This window comes from Peromyscus californicus, unplaced genomic scaffold (genome assembly GCF_007827085.1).
Source record: "Peromyscus californicus insignis strain IS unplaced genomic scaffold, ASM782708v3 Scaffold_10__1_contigs__length_136768540, whole genome shotgun sequence".
Classification (NCBI taxonomy): Eukaryota; Metazoa; Chordata; class Mammalia; order Rodentia; family Cricetidae; genus Peromyscus; species Peromyscus californicus.
In genome coordinates this window covers 99,713,041-99,728,822 of record NW_026294391.1, presented here as the reverse complement: position 1 = coordinate 99,728,822, position 15,782 = coordinate 99,713,041, and the positions used below count along the sequence as shown (strand labels likewise).

General features: G+C 37.0%; 1 protein-coding gene across 1 annotated transcript in view; it reads right to left on the bottom strand.

The window, feature by feature from the left end:
* Wdr44 (WD repeat domain 44) overlaps positions 1–15,782 on the bottom strand; it is a 99,964-nt gene that overhangs the window by 53,072 nt on the left and 31,110 nt on the right. Inside the window, exon 2 of the mRNA XM_052738111.1 lies at positions 8,577–8,610. Coding sequence (XP_052594071.1) covers positions 8,577–8,610 — 34 coding nt within the window. The remainder of the gene's footprint in view (positions 1–8,576; positions 8,611–15,782) is intronic.

Below are 15,782 nucleotides of genomic sequence, written 5' to 3'. Positions count from 1 at the left end.
ATATGTAACTTAAGTTCACATATTCTTTAATTGATTTCTAGATTTAAATTTTATTTTTTGAAATAGCATCTCACTATATAGCTCTGGTTGGTCTGGGATTCGCTGTGTAGAACAAGCTCAAATTGAACTCACAGAGATCCACCTGCCCCTGCCTCCCAAGCACTGAGATTAAAAGCAGGTGCCAACATGTCCAGCCTGCTTTTTTAAAATAAAGTGTTTCTTTTCCTTTTATTTTTGAGATTAATATAACATTTTCCCCTTCCCTTTCCTCCTTTCAAACCCAGCCATATACTCATCCTTGCTATTTCAAATTCATGACCTCTTTTACATTAGTTGTTACTATATACATATATGCATAGAGATATGCATTCCTAAATATAACCCGCTCACTCTGTATGATGTTACTTATATGTATGTATGTTTTTAGGACTCAGCATTCGATAACAAATTGGTGTGCTCTTCCAGACTGCTCCACTCTCAGCATTTCTTAGTTTTCTATAGTTTTTTGTTTTTGTTTTTGTTTTTTTTTTTTTTTGGTTTTTCGAGACAGGGTTTCTCTGTGTAGCTTTGCGCCTTTCCTTGAACTCACTTGGTAGCCCAGGCTGGCCTTGAATTCACAGAGATCCGCCTGCCTCTGCCTCCCAGTACTGGGATTAAAGGCGTGTGCCACCACCGCCCGGCTTTTCTATAGTTCTTTGTGTAGAGAAGAGGCCTTCCTTGTTTTTCAAAGCATTTATTTATTTACTTATTTTTAAGTTTATTGTTTTTCCTGCATGTGTATATGTGCACTGTGTGCATTCCTGCTCCCCTGGAACTGGAGGACTAATAGCTGTAAGTTGCCGTGTGCATGCTGGAAATCAAAGCTGTGTTCTCTGTAAGAACAAGTGCTCTTAACCACTGAGCAATCTTTTCAGTTCTAGCCTAGTTTTAAACTAAAGAAGATCTAATCAAAACTATTTAGTAAGAGAACTTGGACAAGATGGAGAATATTTGAAAGACCATCTTTAAGAATAGTTACCACAATAGTTACCGGGTAGTGGTGGCACACGCCTTTAATTCCAGCACTTGGGAAGCAGAGGCAGGCGGATCTCTGTGAGTTTGAGGCCAATCTGGTCTACAAAGTGAGTTCCAGGACAGGCTCTAAAGCTACACAGAGAAACCTGTCTCGAAAAACAAAACAAAACAAAAAAAACCAACCACCACCACAACAAAAAAAGTTACCACAATAGCACCATCAATCCTACCAATTTTAAGTATTTAATTCAATTATCCTCCAACTGTTTATTACCTGGAAAATCAAAAGCATTTTACAACACAATTTAGTGGAAAATTTCTTCATTTAAGCTAATTAAAAAATATATGAAAACTTCCTAGGTCCTAATTTGATTTGTTTTAATTGGTATTTACAAAGATCCTAGGTTAATACTCTTACACTGAAAAAAAAAACTGCTAACCAGTGATTAGATTTCTATTTTATATAGCTTAACAAAGCTCTTTTGGACTTTGAACTTGAAAGGTAGCAAGCTGCTAAGTCACAAGTTAAAAGGTGTCATATGGTACCACTCAAAAGACCTGATCTCCAGGGAAGGGAAGTCAATCAGAACGTTTCTTAGTAAATTCTAAGTATACATAAGTCGACTATAATTTTCACTAAAAGAAAACCACAGAAGTTAACTATATATAGACCTAGATCCTTCTTGATAACACCTCTGTCAGGCTGGGAGGATAGGCAATGGAAGTAAAGCATGTGACAAGACAACATCACCAAGTTAACTAGACTTGAGAAGTCTTTAGTATCTTCTTATGGGGTGGCATGTTCTTTACTAAAACATAAAACTAAGGCCCAGCTTCCCCAATATCATGTCATTCCTTTAGCCCCTATCTGTGACAGTATCAGAAGCATCCTTTAGTAAAAGGCACAATTCACGACTCAGATTTTAGTCATCCATGTAGAAGTTATGCTCCACTTGTGTTGGCTAATAGAGTTGCTTGTACTTTCTCTATGATCTTTCATTATAGGATTTGAACATTTAACTTTTAATACACATGCTCCCCACCCATGAGACCTATTTTCCTCTCCTAGGAATATCCACATGCCCTCCCATCCCTTCCTCTACACCTAACCTCTCTGTGGCTACAGACTGAAGCTTGGTTATCATTTATTTAATGGCTAATATCCACATATAAGTGAACACATACTATATTTATCTTTCCGTGTCTGGGTCACCTCACTCAGGATGACTGGACAGGAACAGGAGGATCAGATGGGGAGGGGGAGGGAAGATGTGGCTGAGGGAAGGAATGCATGGAAAGACAGCCAGAATTGAGGGGCATTTGGTAGTATGAAAAACCTGGTGCAGTGAAAATATCCTAAAAACATATGAAGGTAATCCTAATGAAGTCTCCAAATAATGAGAGAGACAAAGCCCCAACTAGTCATCTCTTGGGGTCCCACGGAAATCCCCCAGCAACCATGCTATTACTAAGACAATAGGTTGCTCTTCTCAAACAAACAGCAAGGACTCTTTGCTGAAGACAACACCCACACAACTCACTGCATATGGAGAGGTCGAGTTGGTGCCTACATAGAACCTTTACCTCCATGTTCTAATGTCTTTGGTATGGGAAGGTACTCTGCAGGCTACCAAAAGAGAAACATAAAATCCAACCCAGCCACAAAACCTTTGATCTACAATGCTGCCCTACCTGCAAAATATGCTAGAGCAATGGTGGCACAAAGCCTGTGGGAATGGTCAAGCAACGTCTGATTTGACTTAAGGCCCACTCCAGGAGATGGAAATCATATGTGACACTGCTTAGGTGACCAAGAACCAGAGACTAGATAGCCCACAGACCTAGGGTAAAATCAAATACTACTGGTTTTAAAAAGAAAAAGTAGTGATAAAGTGACTCCTAATGATATTCTGCCATACTCATAGATCAGTGCCTTGTTCATCCATCATCAGAGAACCTTCCTCTTGCAGCAGATAGGAACAAATACAGAGTCATACAACACAACACCCTCAGCCATACATTATGTGGCAAGCCAGGCCTTGGAACACACAGTTCTAAATGAGATGTCTCAATCAAATCCCTCTACTTAGGACTCAGGGAACCCTGAAGAAGAAGAGGCTGAAGGACTGTAAGAGCAAGAGGGGATGGAAGACACCAGGAAAACAGGTCCTCTAAATCAACTGAGAAAAGCTCATATGAACTCAGAGACTGAAGCAGCAAGTCAGGGCCTGTGCCAGGTCCTTTGTATATATAATACAGCTTTCAGTTAGTAGTTTTAATGGGACTCCTGAGTGTGTGAATGAGTGGGTCTCTGTTGTGCCTTCTCTTGGTTTGCTGTGTCAACTTTGATGTGATGGTTTTGTTTTCTCTTACTACATTTTATTTTGTTATCTCTTAGAAGCCTATCTTTTCTAATGAGAGATAGAAAGAGAGTAGTTCCAGATGGGAGAGGAGGTAGGGAAGAACTGGGTTGGAGAATAGAGGGAAGGGAAACTGTAATCAGGATAAATAGTATGAGAAAAGAATCTATTTTGTTTGTTTGTTTGGTTTGGTTTTTCGAGACAGGGCTTCTCTGTGTAGTTTTGGTGCCTGTCCTGGATCTCGTTCTATAGACCAGGCTGGCCTCGAACTCACAGAGATCCACCTGGCTCTGCCTCCCGATCGCTGGGATTAAAGGCGTGCACCACCACGGCCTGGCTATTATTATTATTGGTTTTTCGAGATAGGGTTTTTCTGTATAATTTTGGTGCCTGTCCTGATCTCGCTTTGCAGACCAGGCTGGCCTTGAACTCACAGAGATCCGCCTGACTGCCTCCTGAATGCTGGGATTAAAGGTGTGCACCACCACTGCCCAGCAAGAATCTATTTTCAATAGAAGAAAAAAAATAAACATGCCCAACAAGTTTGTAAAAACTCATATTCACAATTAATTTGTACAAAACTGCTGCGTACTGAAGGAAATATTTGTTATTATCTATAAAAGAACATTAAGCTAGGAGCCAGGTGTGATGTTTCATACCTGTCATCTCAGCATTTCAGAGGCTAAGGCAGGGGGGTTGATGGCAGTACAAGGCCAGCCTTGGCTACATAGTAAGCTCCTGGACAGCCTGGGACATAGAACATTAAGCCATAAATAGTAAATACATAAAGAGAAATTCAGAAAAAGAGGTCATGAAGTTAAAGGTGAAGGTGAACAGGGAAGGATATACGAGAGGGTTTGGAGGGAGGAAAGGGAGAACTATTGCAATTATAATCTTAAAAATAAAAATGATAAAAAATTAATTCTTTTGACTCCTGCTTTTTATTAGTAAAGAGGGAGATATTTAATAAAGTTACAAAAATGTTAGAAATGTGACTTTCATTCACTTTCTGCTGAGAAAATAAAAAATTTTTAAATGGCTATCATATCCACCCATCTATTCCTTTCAATATTATTTCCATTGTCTCTTTGTCAGAGGCAGAATACGCTCAAATTCAAGGCCACCGTGGGCTATAAAGTGAGAGCTTGTAATAAACAAATCCACAAAAGTCCGCAAAAACAACAAACAAAAACACTAGCCAGAGCTGGGCATGGTGATGCACGCCTTTTATCCCAGCACTCCAGAGGCAGGTGATCTCATCTCTGAATTTGAGACCAGTATGGTCTACATACAAAGAGAGTTCCAGTTTCCAGGACAGCCATGGCCATTACATAGAGAAACCCTGTCTCAAAAACCCAACCAAAACAAAAAACTAAAAAACAAAACCAAAAAAAACACTAGCCAGAGTAACTGGAAGATATATACAAAGTGACTCATATATCCTGTTTCAAAATTTTAAAGGCTAGAGTTCTCAGCTCGATAGCTAAGGTTCATCACAATCTAGTCTAGTTTTCCAGCATTCTACCACTGAAACTTCTATAGATGTCAAACTACTGTTTTCAGTGCTTCCAGCAAATGCCATACCTTCACACCTTAGTTCATACTGCTCCCTAATACAGTATTTTGCTGATGGTTCTCTATCTACCCATGTGACCACCCAGTTTTCAAACCCTAGCACAAATTGTATCTTCTTTTTGCAATGTTTTCTATTCTGTTTCTACTTCTACCTTCTACAGAAGGTACCAATGCTCTCATGTCTGCTTCATTTTGTCCTGCTTCCTCCAACCTTCTTGTAAGACTTGGCATCTAGTCTGTTCTATAAAAACCAAGACCTTTTGTCCTTTTGCACAGATAGCTATAATGTGAGACTGTAAAATTACCACAAACCAGGACCTTTATTTGTACCACTTAAGATATTTGTGCGGGCGGTGGTGGTGCACGCCTTTAATCCCAGCACTCGGGAGGCAGAGCCAGGCGGATCTCTGTGAGTTCCAGAAAAGGCGCAGAGCTACACAGAGAAACCCTGTCTCGAAAAACAAAAACAAAAACAAAAAAGATATTTGTAGATGAGGAGCTGGAGAGAAGTAGGTAGTGAAAAGCACTTTTTGATTTTCCAAAGGACCTGAGTTCAGTTATTTGTACCCATATTTGGGTGGCTCACAACTGTCTGTATGTAACACAAACTCCACGAGATCCAATGCCCTTTTCTAGCCTCTGTGTAGTATATACACACACAGAAATGCATACATAAAAATAAATCTTTAAAAAAGGATACTAGTAGATATAACACTTACATATAAAACATACTCAATAGCCTCAGTACATATACATGTATGTACAATACTATGCAATGAAAATGAACACAATGCTGATAAATACAATTCTGATCCATCTCAATGCTTTCTGCTAATTTCAAAGGGGCATATATTACATGATTTCATTTATAGACTATCTTTCAAAATGACAAAATTACAGTGATGGAAAACAAATTTGGAGATGATGTGGGGTGTTGGTAGCATGTAAAATATAAAGTGGTAGCACAAGGCAGATGTTGATGACACAGTTCTGCAGCTTGGTTGTGGTGGTTATACAGAAATAAACACAGAAAATACTGATATAGGATTATACATTCACACTGGACCAATGTTAAATTCCTGGTTTTGATACTGTTCTATAATTAAGTTATAACCATTGGGGAAACTGGCTGAAGGGTACACAGGACCTCTTCATACTATATTTGTAGTTCCCTGTGACTCCATACCTACTTTGAAATAAAAAAAGTAAAAAGGGAACAAAACCCAATCTCATATTTATTTACTAAATATGTACATTTGCTATCTAATTTTAGTCAAGTAAGGACAGTCTTTAATTACTGGCACAAAGTAGATTCTCCAGACCTATTTGTTATAACCTATAAATACCTTCGAGCCAAGTGGCTTTGAAAACTTACAAGCATAAAAAGCAATCACTTCTAGATATGCAGACTAGGAGGTAGGGGATGAGGAATAGGAGGAACGGCTGTTTCCACCATGTATCTTTTGCTCTAAGGACATTTAAACCATTTATATGTATTACTTTAAAAACATGTTTCATGGAAATATTAAGTACAAAATATTTTTATAAAATACAAGGAAGAATTACGATAGAACCTTTCTTAAGCATTCAGTTTTAAGAAAAAGGAAAGAGCTTTCAAGTCTCTTGCACTTATTCTCATTTTCCTTTATAATCTCTCCACCTGAGAAATGACAGCCTAAATTTTGTATATCATTGCTTTGCTTTCTTTCCAGTTTGACCATATGTTTCCTCATGTAGAACAAGATGGCATCAAATCCACTATGCTAACAACAATGACTTTGAACTTTTTTTTTTTTCTGAGACAGGGTTTCTCTGTGTAGCTTTGCGCCTTTCCTGGAACTTGCTTTGGAGACCAGGCTGGCCTCCAACTCACAGAGATCCGCCTGCCTCTGCGTCCCGAGTGCTGGGATTAAAGGCGTGCGCCACCACGCCCGGCTGACTTTGAACTTTTTATTCTCCTGCTTTCACATCTCTAGTGCTGGTATTATAGGCATGAGCCATTGCTGTGGAATAATCCTTTTGTACAGTGTGTGTGTGTGTGTGTGTGTGTGTGTGTGTGTGTGTGTGTGTGTATTGCTCTCACTGGTTTAATAAAGAGCCAATTGGCCAATAGCTAGGCAGAAAGAGGTTAGGTGGGAGAGCCAGACTGAGAGAACACTAGGAAGAAAGAGGGTGGGGTCACCAGCCATATGCAAAGAAAGCAGGAGATGAACATGCTATGGTGAAAACAGGTACCACCACATGGTAGAGCATAGATAAGAAATATGGGTTAATTTAAGAGGTAAGAGCTAGTTAGTAACGAGCCTAAGTTATCAGCCAAGCATTTATAATTAATAATAAGTCTCTGTGTGATTATTGGGAGCTGGCTGGCGGGACAGAAAACCCTGCCTACAAGCCATCATGCCCAATTTTATGGGCTATTAAGGGGATTGAATCAAGGGACTCAGGGAGATCTCACGATTATATTTCTAAACAATATATTCTTTTTTGGTATGCTTTTGAACTAAACATAATGGAATCACAGTGCATATTTTTTCTGTGCCTTGTACCTCCAATCAACACTCTGGTGTTTGAAACTCATTTGGGCTTTATATATAATTAATTCATTTTTACTTCTGTAGAATGTTCCATATAAATATACTATAATGTTATAATGTATCCAATGTGCATTAAAGGTGCATGTGTATATGTATGTATGTATATAGATATGCATATATATCTGAAATATAGAGAATGTTCAAGATTATACATACAAAAATCATATAATACACATATATAAATACTTACATATAATGCATTTAATATAAGTACATTTTCAAGATGATATTCTTGTATTTAAAATGAGTATCTCTTAGGGACTAAGATATAGCTCAGTGATGGAGCTCTTACCTAGCATGTGCTAGGTTCCAGGTTTAAACAATCCCCAGCATGACAAAAACAAACAAAAAAGGCCACCAATGATATACTGTCACAATAGAAAATCACTTTACTTAGAAATAAGGCCAGTATTAATTTTTATTTATACTAATAGTGTCAAAACATGTGCCCATAAGAAGCATACAAGTGTTTTGGTTATTCTATTTTTTTTTCTTTTTTAAAATACTAAGGTCTGGACCTAAGGTCTTGTATATACTAGGTTATATCTAGTATCACTAGGTTATATCTATGTATCACTAAGTTATATATTTGGTCCTTTAATAGTGTTCTTTTATTTTTAAAATTATAAATCAAATAGAAATTAATGAAAATCTAAAAATTATATTTAAACCTGTCCTTATAGCACAATATTCACATAGGTATTTATGGATTATCTAAATAATTGTTAAGTTAGAATATAATGACAATGTTCTTGAAGGAAAAAGTAACTTAAAAAAAAAAAACAGTAGAGCCGGGCGGTGGTGGCGCACGCCTTTAATCCCAGCACTCGGGAGGCAGAGCCAGGCAGATCTCTGTGAGTTCGAGGCCAGCCTGGGCTACCAAGTGAGTTCCAGGAAAGGCGCAAAGCTACACAGAGAAACCCTGTCTCGAAAAACCAAAAAAAAAAAAAAAAAAAAAAAACAAACAAACAAAAAAAAACAGTAGAAAGAAGGTGACAAATACCAAAATCTTTGAGAAAACACAACTAACCTTGACTGATGAAAGTCCAACTTTTTCTGGAGATCTGTTCAGAAACAAAAGAAAGTATTAGATAGAAGAAATAAGAAAAACTTCTACATACTAATCAAGACAAGCTTGCATTAAAAAATAGGTATATATTTTGTTACTGGAAAATCTTACTTTTATATAGCAAAATGCAGAAAACAAAAGATCTGGGAAGAAAGCTAAAGCAATTATTAATAAGCTTACTTACCATCTGTCTTCATATACATATAGTATATGGAGCTTTCTACAAAAGAAACTGTGCAACTCCACAATAAACTTCCTCAAAATGATGTTCTAAATGTGAAATTGTGGGTCAAATGTGAAATTGTGGGTCAAAAGTATAAAAAATTCAAATTTGCAGGAAGCTTTCAGACTGCTATCCAGAACAATCACACCAATTTATGCTCTCACTGCTTTAAGAATGCCAGTTTAATACCTTCGCTGAAAAGGAGTGCCATTTACAATATTTGTCAATTCGATAATCAAGTGTACATATTTTTGTCTTATGTTGCACTTCTTTGGTTTCTAACATGGTTCAAAATTTGCATATGCATTATACATACTGATTTTGGAAAGAGAAATGATTTTCGTTTTGACTTCAGTTTTTCTACTGGAGCAAAACTCTACCCTTACCAGGGGTAAAACCAAATACTACAGGTCTAAAAAAATAAAAACATGTAGTGATAACTCCTAATGACATTCTGCTATACTCAAAGGTCAGTGCCTTGTTCAGCTACAATCAGAGAAGCTTGCTCCTACAGTAGATGGGAACAAATACAGAGACTCACAGTCAGACATTAAACAGAGAGTGAGAAACCCTGGAACACTCATCCCTAAATGGGTTGTCTCTACCAAATACCTCCACTCAGGGAACCCCACAAAGGAGGAGGCAGAAAGAGCCAGAGTGGATGGAGGACAGCAGACATGACCCTGTAAATCAACACGAGCAAAGCTCCTATGAACTGACCGAGTCTGCACAGGTCTGTATCAGGCTCTCCGTGTATATATTACTGCTTCCAGTTTAGTGTTTTTATGGGATTTCTGAGCTGTGAACGAGTGGCTCTCTGATTCTTGTGCCTGCTCTTGCGCTCTTTTCCTTCTATTGGCTTGTCCTGTCCAACTTCAATGTGATAGTTTTTGTTTTATCTTATTATATTTTAATATTTCCCTTACAGAGCTGTTCTTTTCTAATGAGAGACAGAAAGGGAGTAAATATGGATGAGAGGAGAGGTGGGAAGGAACTGAGAGGAACAGAGGTAGGGGAAGCCATAATCAGGATATATTATGTAAGAAAAGAATCTATTCTCAATAAAAGAAAAATAATAAATTAATAAAATATTCTATACTTAAATATAGACGACTCTAGATACAATAATTTCAAAAATAATTTCTCACCAATTATTTTCAATGATTCCTTCCTTACCTTTTTGGTTTTTCCAAGTAAGAACAGTTTAATTTTCCAAGTAAGAACAGTTTAACATTTGCTTCAAAGCATAATTGAGAGAACATATTTATGGCCACTAATTATTATTCCTTAGGGCTACATAGCATTCCTGGATTTTGAAAAATAAAATGCAATTATCACAGATGATTCAACTTTGGGTTGAAAGACAGCTTCAAACCAAAACCATTTAATCACCGTGTTTTTGTACAGATAGAAAAACAGTTTAAGAGACTGGGTGACTTTTCCTCAAAGTTGTATTTATAAGAAAAAACAAACTACTATATTCTTTATATGCCAAATTTGGTATGTTGTTGTTACAGGAATCCTCAAGATCTACTTAAAATTTAGTAGGAAACAAAATAACTTTCAAAGAACACTTAATCTCTTCACTGAACAAATATTTCTGGAATACCACTCTGTGCTAGGACTAGAGATAAGATGAGTTAGACAATTGTAGTTTGATTTTTTTTAAGGTTACTAAAGAAAAAAACCACAAAATTAACTGTCAGAAACAGTGCCCATCTAACTAACAATGTTTTTGGTCAAAAAAAATTTGTGTTAACAGGGTTTGTTTTGTTAAGACCGGGACTTGATACATAGTCCAAACTCAAGATTTTCCTGCTTCAGTCTCCTGAGTTCTGGGATCATATGCTTGGCATGTTGACAATTAGTTGGTTCTCTAGTCAAATCTATATTGCTGTGTAATAAAATCCTGCATATAGAATGTTAGTTATAACTAAGGTTATTCTAATTTCCAAAGAAAGAAATAAAGATCAATTCTATATAAATAGATGTCTAAAACAAACAAGTACAATCCAAAGAAAAACAAAGACCTTAAAAAGCTCAAATCTCCATGAACCTTGAATTCTGAAGGACAACGAAGGGGAAGTGCAGACCTACAATAGTGGTCTAAAAGCAATGTTGTTTAAAACAAACAAAAAATACTAAACCCCATATGAAGGAGAGAAGGGAAGAAATTCTGTTCATCTCAGGATCCTTACACCTGGAAAAATTTGGCCAGGTTCTTTAGCTGGTTGCATCCCCTAGAAAGGAAGATATTCTTAGCTCTTATATGTAATAGGTTTCTGGCTGTTGATTTAATGTCTAAGTTATTGGCCAGTTGTTGACATTAATGGAGATATTCCAGATTATGCAGAGTAACTACTTCCTTTTTAAAGACAAGGGACATAGTAAAACAGTCTTTTTTTTTTTTTTTTTTTTTTTTTTTTTTTGGTTTTTCGAGACAGGGTTTCTCTGTGTAGCTTTGCGCCTGTCCTGGAACTCACTTGGTAGCCCAGGCTGGCCTCGAACTCACAGAGATCCGCCTGGCTCTGCCTCCCGAGTGCTGGGATTAAAGGCGTGCGCCACCACCGCCCGGCGTAAAACAGTCTTTTAAGCAGGCTAACTTCACTTGAACACTGTTTAATGATACCCCATGTGTGTGATCAAATCATTTAATGATTCAGTTTCTTAAAGGTGCTGTTTTGTCCTCTGCAAAAGGGGGCAAAAATATCTCCCTTGGACTGATATGAGGATTAAGTCAGGGTGCATGAAGACATACACAGTGCATGGTAGTTTCTTTAGCAACTTTGAATTACTCCACATTTTCCCATGGTACTTTGGAAGCTATCAGTAGTGAGGAGCCAAAAACTATTTCTGGACACAAAAAGGGTACTCTAAAGCCTATAAAGCTCCAGCTCATTGAAAAAGAGTGAAAAAAGCCAGAGTATACTGAGCTGGTGATTCAAATGAAATCTTACCAATGAGTGATATTATTAAACAAAAATCTGGTAACAAAAACCACTCATGTTTGAAGCATATTTTAAGTATAACGTCGTTAAGAGTTTGGTGGGTAACAATGTATTTCAAACTACCATGGTTTCTTCTAATGTGTTAAGTTTGAAACTGTTTTTTATCAGGGTAGTATGTAAGGCTAGAATTCTTTTGTTAAACATTTCTGATCTATTTATAGAACTTCAGTGCCTAGTAAAAACTAAAAAACACATTTAACTTGTAAATGACCTTTGTTATGTGCCAAAACGAGAAAAGAACAATTCATTCCAGCATAAAAAGCAGCCAACAGGGGACTGCAGAGATTGCTCAATGGTTAAGGGTGCTTGCTGCTCTTATAGAAGACTGAGTTCAGTTCTCAGCACCCACTGGCTTGAAACTACCTGTAACACAAGCTCCATGGAACTCAATACACTTTTCTGGCTTCTGCAGGCACTCACACACATGTGGCATACATGCACACAAACATAAATAATAAACAAACAAACAAACAAACAAACAAATAGTAGCAAACATCATGGTTTATATCCACTCCAAGTTTTCCTAATAGGGGCTTTATAAATAATAAAACAATGGCCATCATTTATCACATATGTGCCAAAACAATGCTTGCATGCTTGAACTTTTTTAGTCATCAAAACTCTCCTACTAATTATATTATTTTCACAGAACAAAAGTCTAACTTAGATCAGACTCAATCATTTAAATTCTATCTTTAAAATGCATGGGCTGGAATGTGACCTTAGGCAGCCTGACTCCAGGCTTTCAGTATATTGCCTCCTTTCTGGGCAAGGTCTTAAACACTGCAAAAGTTGAAGATCCAAACATTTCATTTCTCTGGAGATTTTACATATGAATCTTTCTTTACTTCATTCCCAGGCTACGGCATGTCAATTAGGCAGTTACTGTAGCTGTTAAGGGTCAGTCAGAATTCAAAGCCTTAAACAAGTTTAGTCCACCTCAAGAAGCAGCATTAACTGCTTTCACTTTGTTGCTCATGCATAGCACCAGCTACTGCATTTTCCTAACCATTGTCTTTTAATGGTTGTTTGAACATAAAGTCTCATGTATATAAATATATGAGTAAGCCCTGCAGTTTCAGTATCTGTCACTTAGAAATACCTCTTTAAATAAAAGATATGTAATCACCCCTTAATTAGTATGCTCAAACATAATATTTTAATATAATAATGCCCTCCTGTAGGCGATAAAATACGGGGGAATTTATTTGCTTTCATGCCCAAGATTCTAGGCTTGGAATATCTGTGTTTCACAGTTTTCTTTCTTCCTCACCTTAAGTGGTCACTTCCTACAGCTGGCCATGTTCCTATGCTTAAAAGCTTTCTTGCCTTTCTAATTTTGCTTCTTATCTGTGCTGAACAGAGAAGTCAGGTTTTTAAAAACTGTAATTGCAAGGTCAAAGAAGAATAGGGATTCGGGGATGTTGCCAAAGAGACTTTATGATTTTATTTTGCACTTTGTGGCACTTTTTCAACTGTTCAAGGGCTTTAAAAATGCTTATTTCTTACATTCAGCTCTATCTGGGAATTGTCATTAGTGAAGAAATAGCTGCCCGATAAGTGTGCTACTAATCTTCGGTATCCTGGGACCACTCAGCCCTTCTACGTATCTCAGTCTCTGATTTCAAAGTGAAGATAAAACACGATTTCAGAGAGAGCACATGTCTACAAAAACAACTACTGAGGTCAGGCTTAGGGATGGGAGGAAAAAATAGAGGACTAGATGTCAACAAAAATGTTATTCTCGCCGGGCAGTGGTGGCGCACGCCTTTAATCCCAGCACTCGGGAGGCAGAGCCAGGCGGATCTCTGTGAGTTCGAGGCCAGCCTGGGCTACCAAGTGAGTCCCAGGAAAGGCGCAAAGCTACACAGAGAAACCCTGTCTTGAAAAACCAAAAAAAAAAAAAAAAAAAAAAAAAAATGTTATTCTCTTTCTTCCACCATCAACTATCTATAAGATCTTAGGAAGGATCTGTAGAGTTTCTGGGATTTTAGGAAGTTTTTTTAATATTACGAAAGCTCAAACTTTATTTTTCTAATTTATTCCCAGGAAGACATCATAATAAAAATATTGTAAATTATCAAACAAAACTTATCTTTATAATAATTTTACCAGGTTAACCTTAGTCATTTCACCCTAATAGCCAGACCAGATTAGAAGTTCAATATCATCCTATGAACATACTAATAAAAGCAAACAGTATGTCGATACAGGCAGAACACATTACGCTAGAAAGCCGATGAAGAAAGGTATAAGCACCTGTTCATATGTGTAAAGCATGTTCTTTATGTGACACACACAGTTTTATATTATAGTACATAAGCAAAGACACTACGTCACATCTACAAACATTTCAGAGAGATCTGGGACAAAGGAAGTGGTCTTGTTTGGCCAACTTTCCATGAGACTGTCTAAAAAAAAGAAATTGACAAATCATGTTCCTAATTATTGGCAATAATGAAACATTTTGATATATATGATTAAATCAAGATAATTACTGTCAGTTTACATATTCACTATTTGTTTCTAAAAGCATTTGAAATTTATACTCACAGCAATTTTACTTGGAGACAGGGTCTCATTTAGCCCAGACTGGCCTTGAAGTGACTACATAGCTGAGAATGACCTTGAACCTCTTCTGGTCCTCCTGCTTCTATCTCATAAATGATTATGAGATATATATATATATATATATATATATATATATATATATATATATATATTTACAGGCATGTATAACATCCAGTTTATATGATGCTAGGGACGGAACCCAGCACCTTGTGCATGCTTTAAAAGTACTCTATGAACTAAGCTATATCCCCAACCCAACACAGCAATTTTTAAATATACATTACTTGCTATTATCATTTGTTATACCATAGATCTTAAACTTTATTCCTTCTAAGCCTTTAGAAAAAGCCTTCCTATACTGCTCCTCCTCTCCAGCACCCAATAACCACCACTCTACTTTCTATTTCTACAGATACAACTTATTTTAGATTGCATAGATAAGTGAGAACATAAAGCCTTTGATTTTTTGTGCCTGGCTTGTTTGACTTAATACAATATCTTTTAGGTTGATCATCACAGAATGTTCTTCTTTTATGACAGAATAATATTCTCTTGTGCATACATAACACATTTTCTTTATCTACTCAGCCTCTGATAAACATTCATCTTGCTTTTGTATCTTGGTTATGAATAATGCCAGAGTAAACATGGGAATTCAAATATTCCTTGGACTACTGATTTCATGTTCTTTGGCTACATATCTACAAGCAGAATTACTAGTTCATATGGTAGTTCTATTTCTAGTTGAGAAACTTGTATACTGGTTTCTGTAATGGTTATACTAATTTATATCCCTACCAACAATTCACAATGGACCAAATTCTTACCACTTACCTATTTTTTGACAACAGTCCTAACAGGTATCTCATGATTTTTGCATAGCCTTTATGATTAATGATGTTGAGCAGTTCATATACTTGTTCACTTATCCCCATGTCTGCATTTCAAAACTGCCTTTTCAGGTGTTTATTTATTTTAGGTGCAGAGACAGGATCGCAGGTAGAATAGGCTACCTCAAACTCACTAGTAGCTGAGGATGAACTAGAACTCCTGATCCTTCTGCTTCAACCTACCGAGTACTGGAATTACATACAGGCATGTCTCTTTGTCCATTTAAAACAACTGTTTTATGATTTCATATGTATGGGTATTTTGCCTACACATATGTCTGTATACCCAGTGTGTACCTGGTACCCTCAGAAGAAGGTGTCAGATGCCCTGGAACTGGAGTTACAGATGATTATAAGCAATCATATGGATGCTGGGATTGAACCAGGGTCCCCTGGAAGAGTAACCAGTGTTCTTAACCACCAAGTCATTGTTCCCTTGCCCATTTTTAACTGTTTTCTTGCTTCTGAGTTGCTT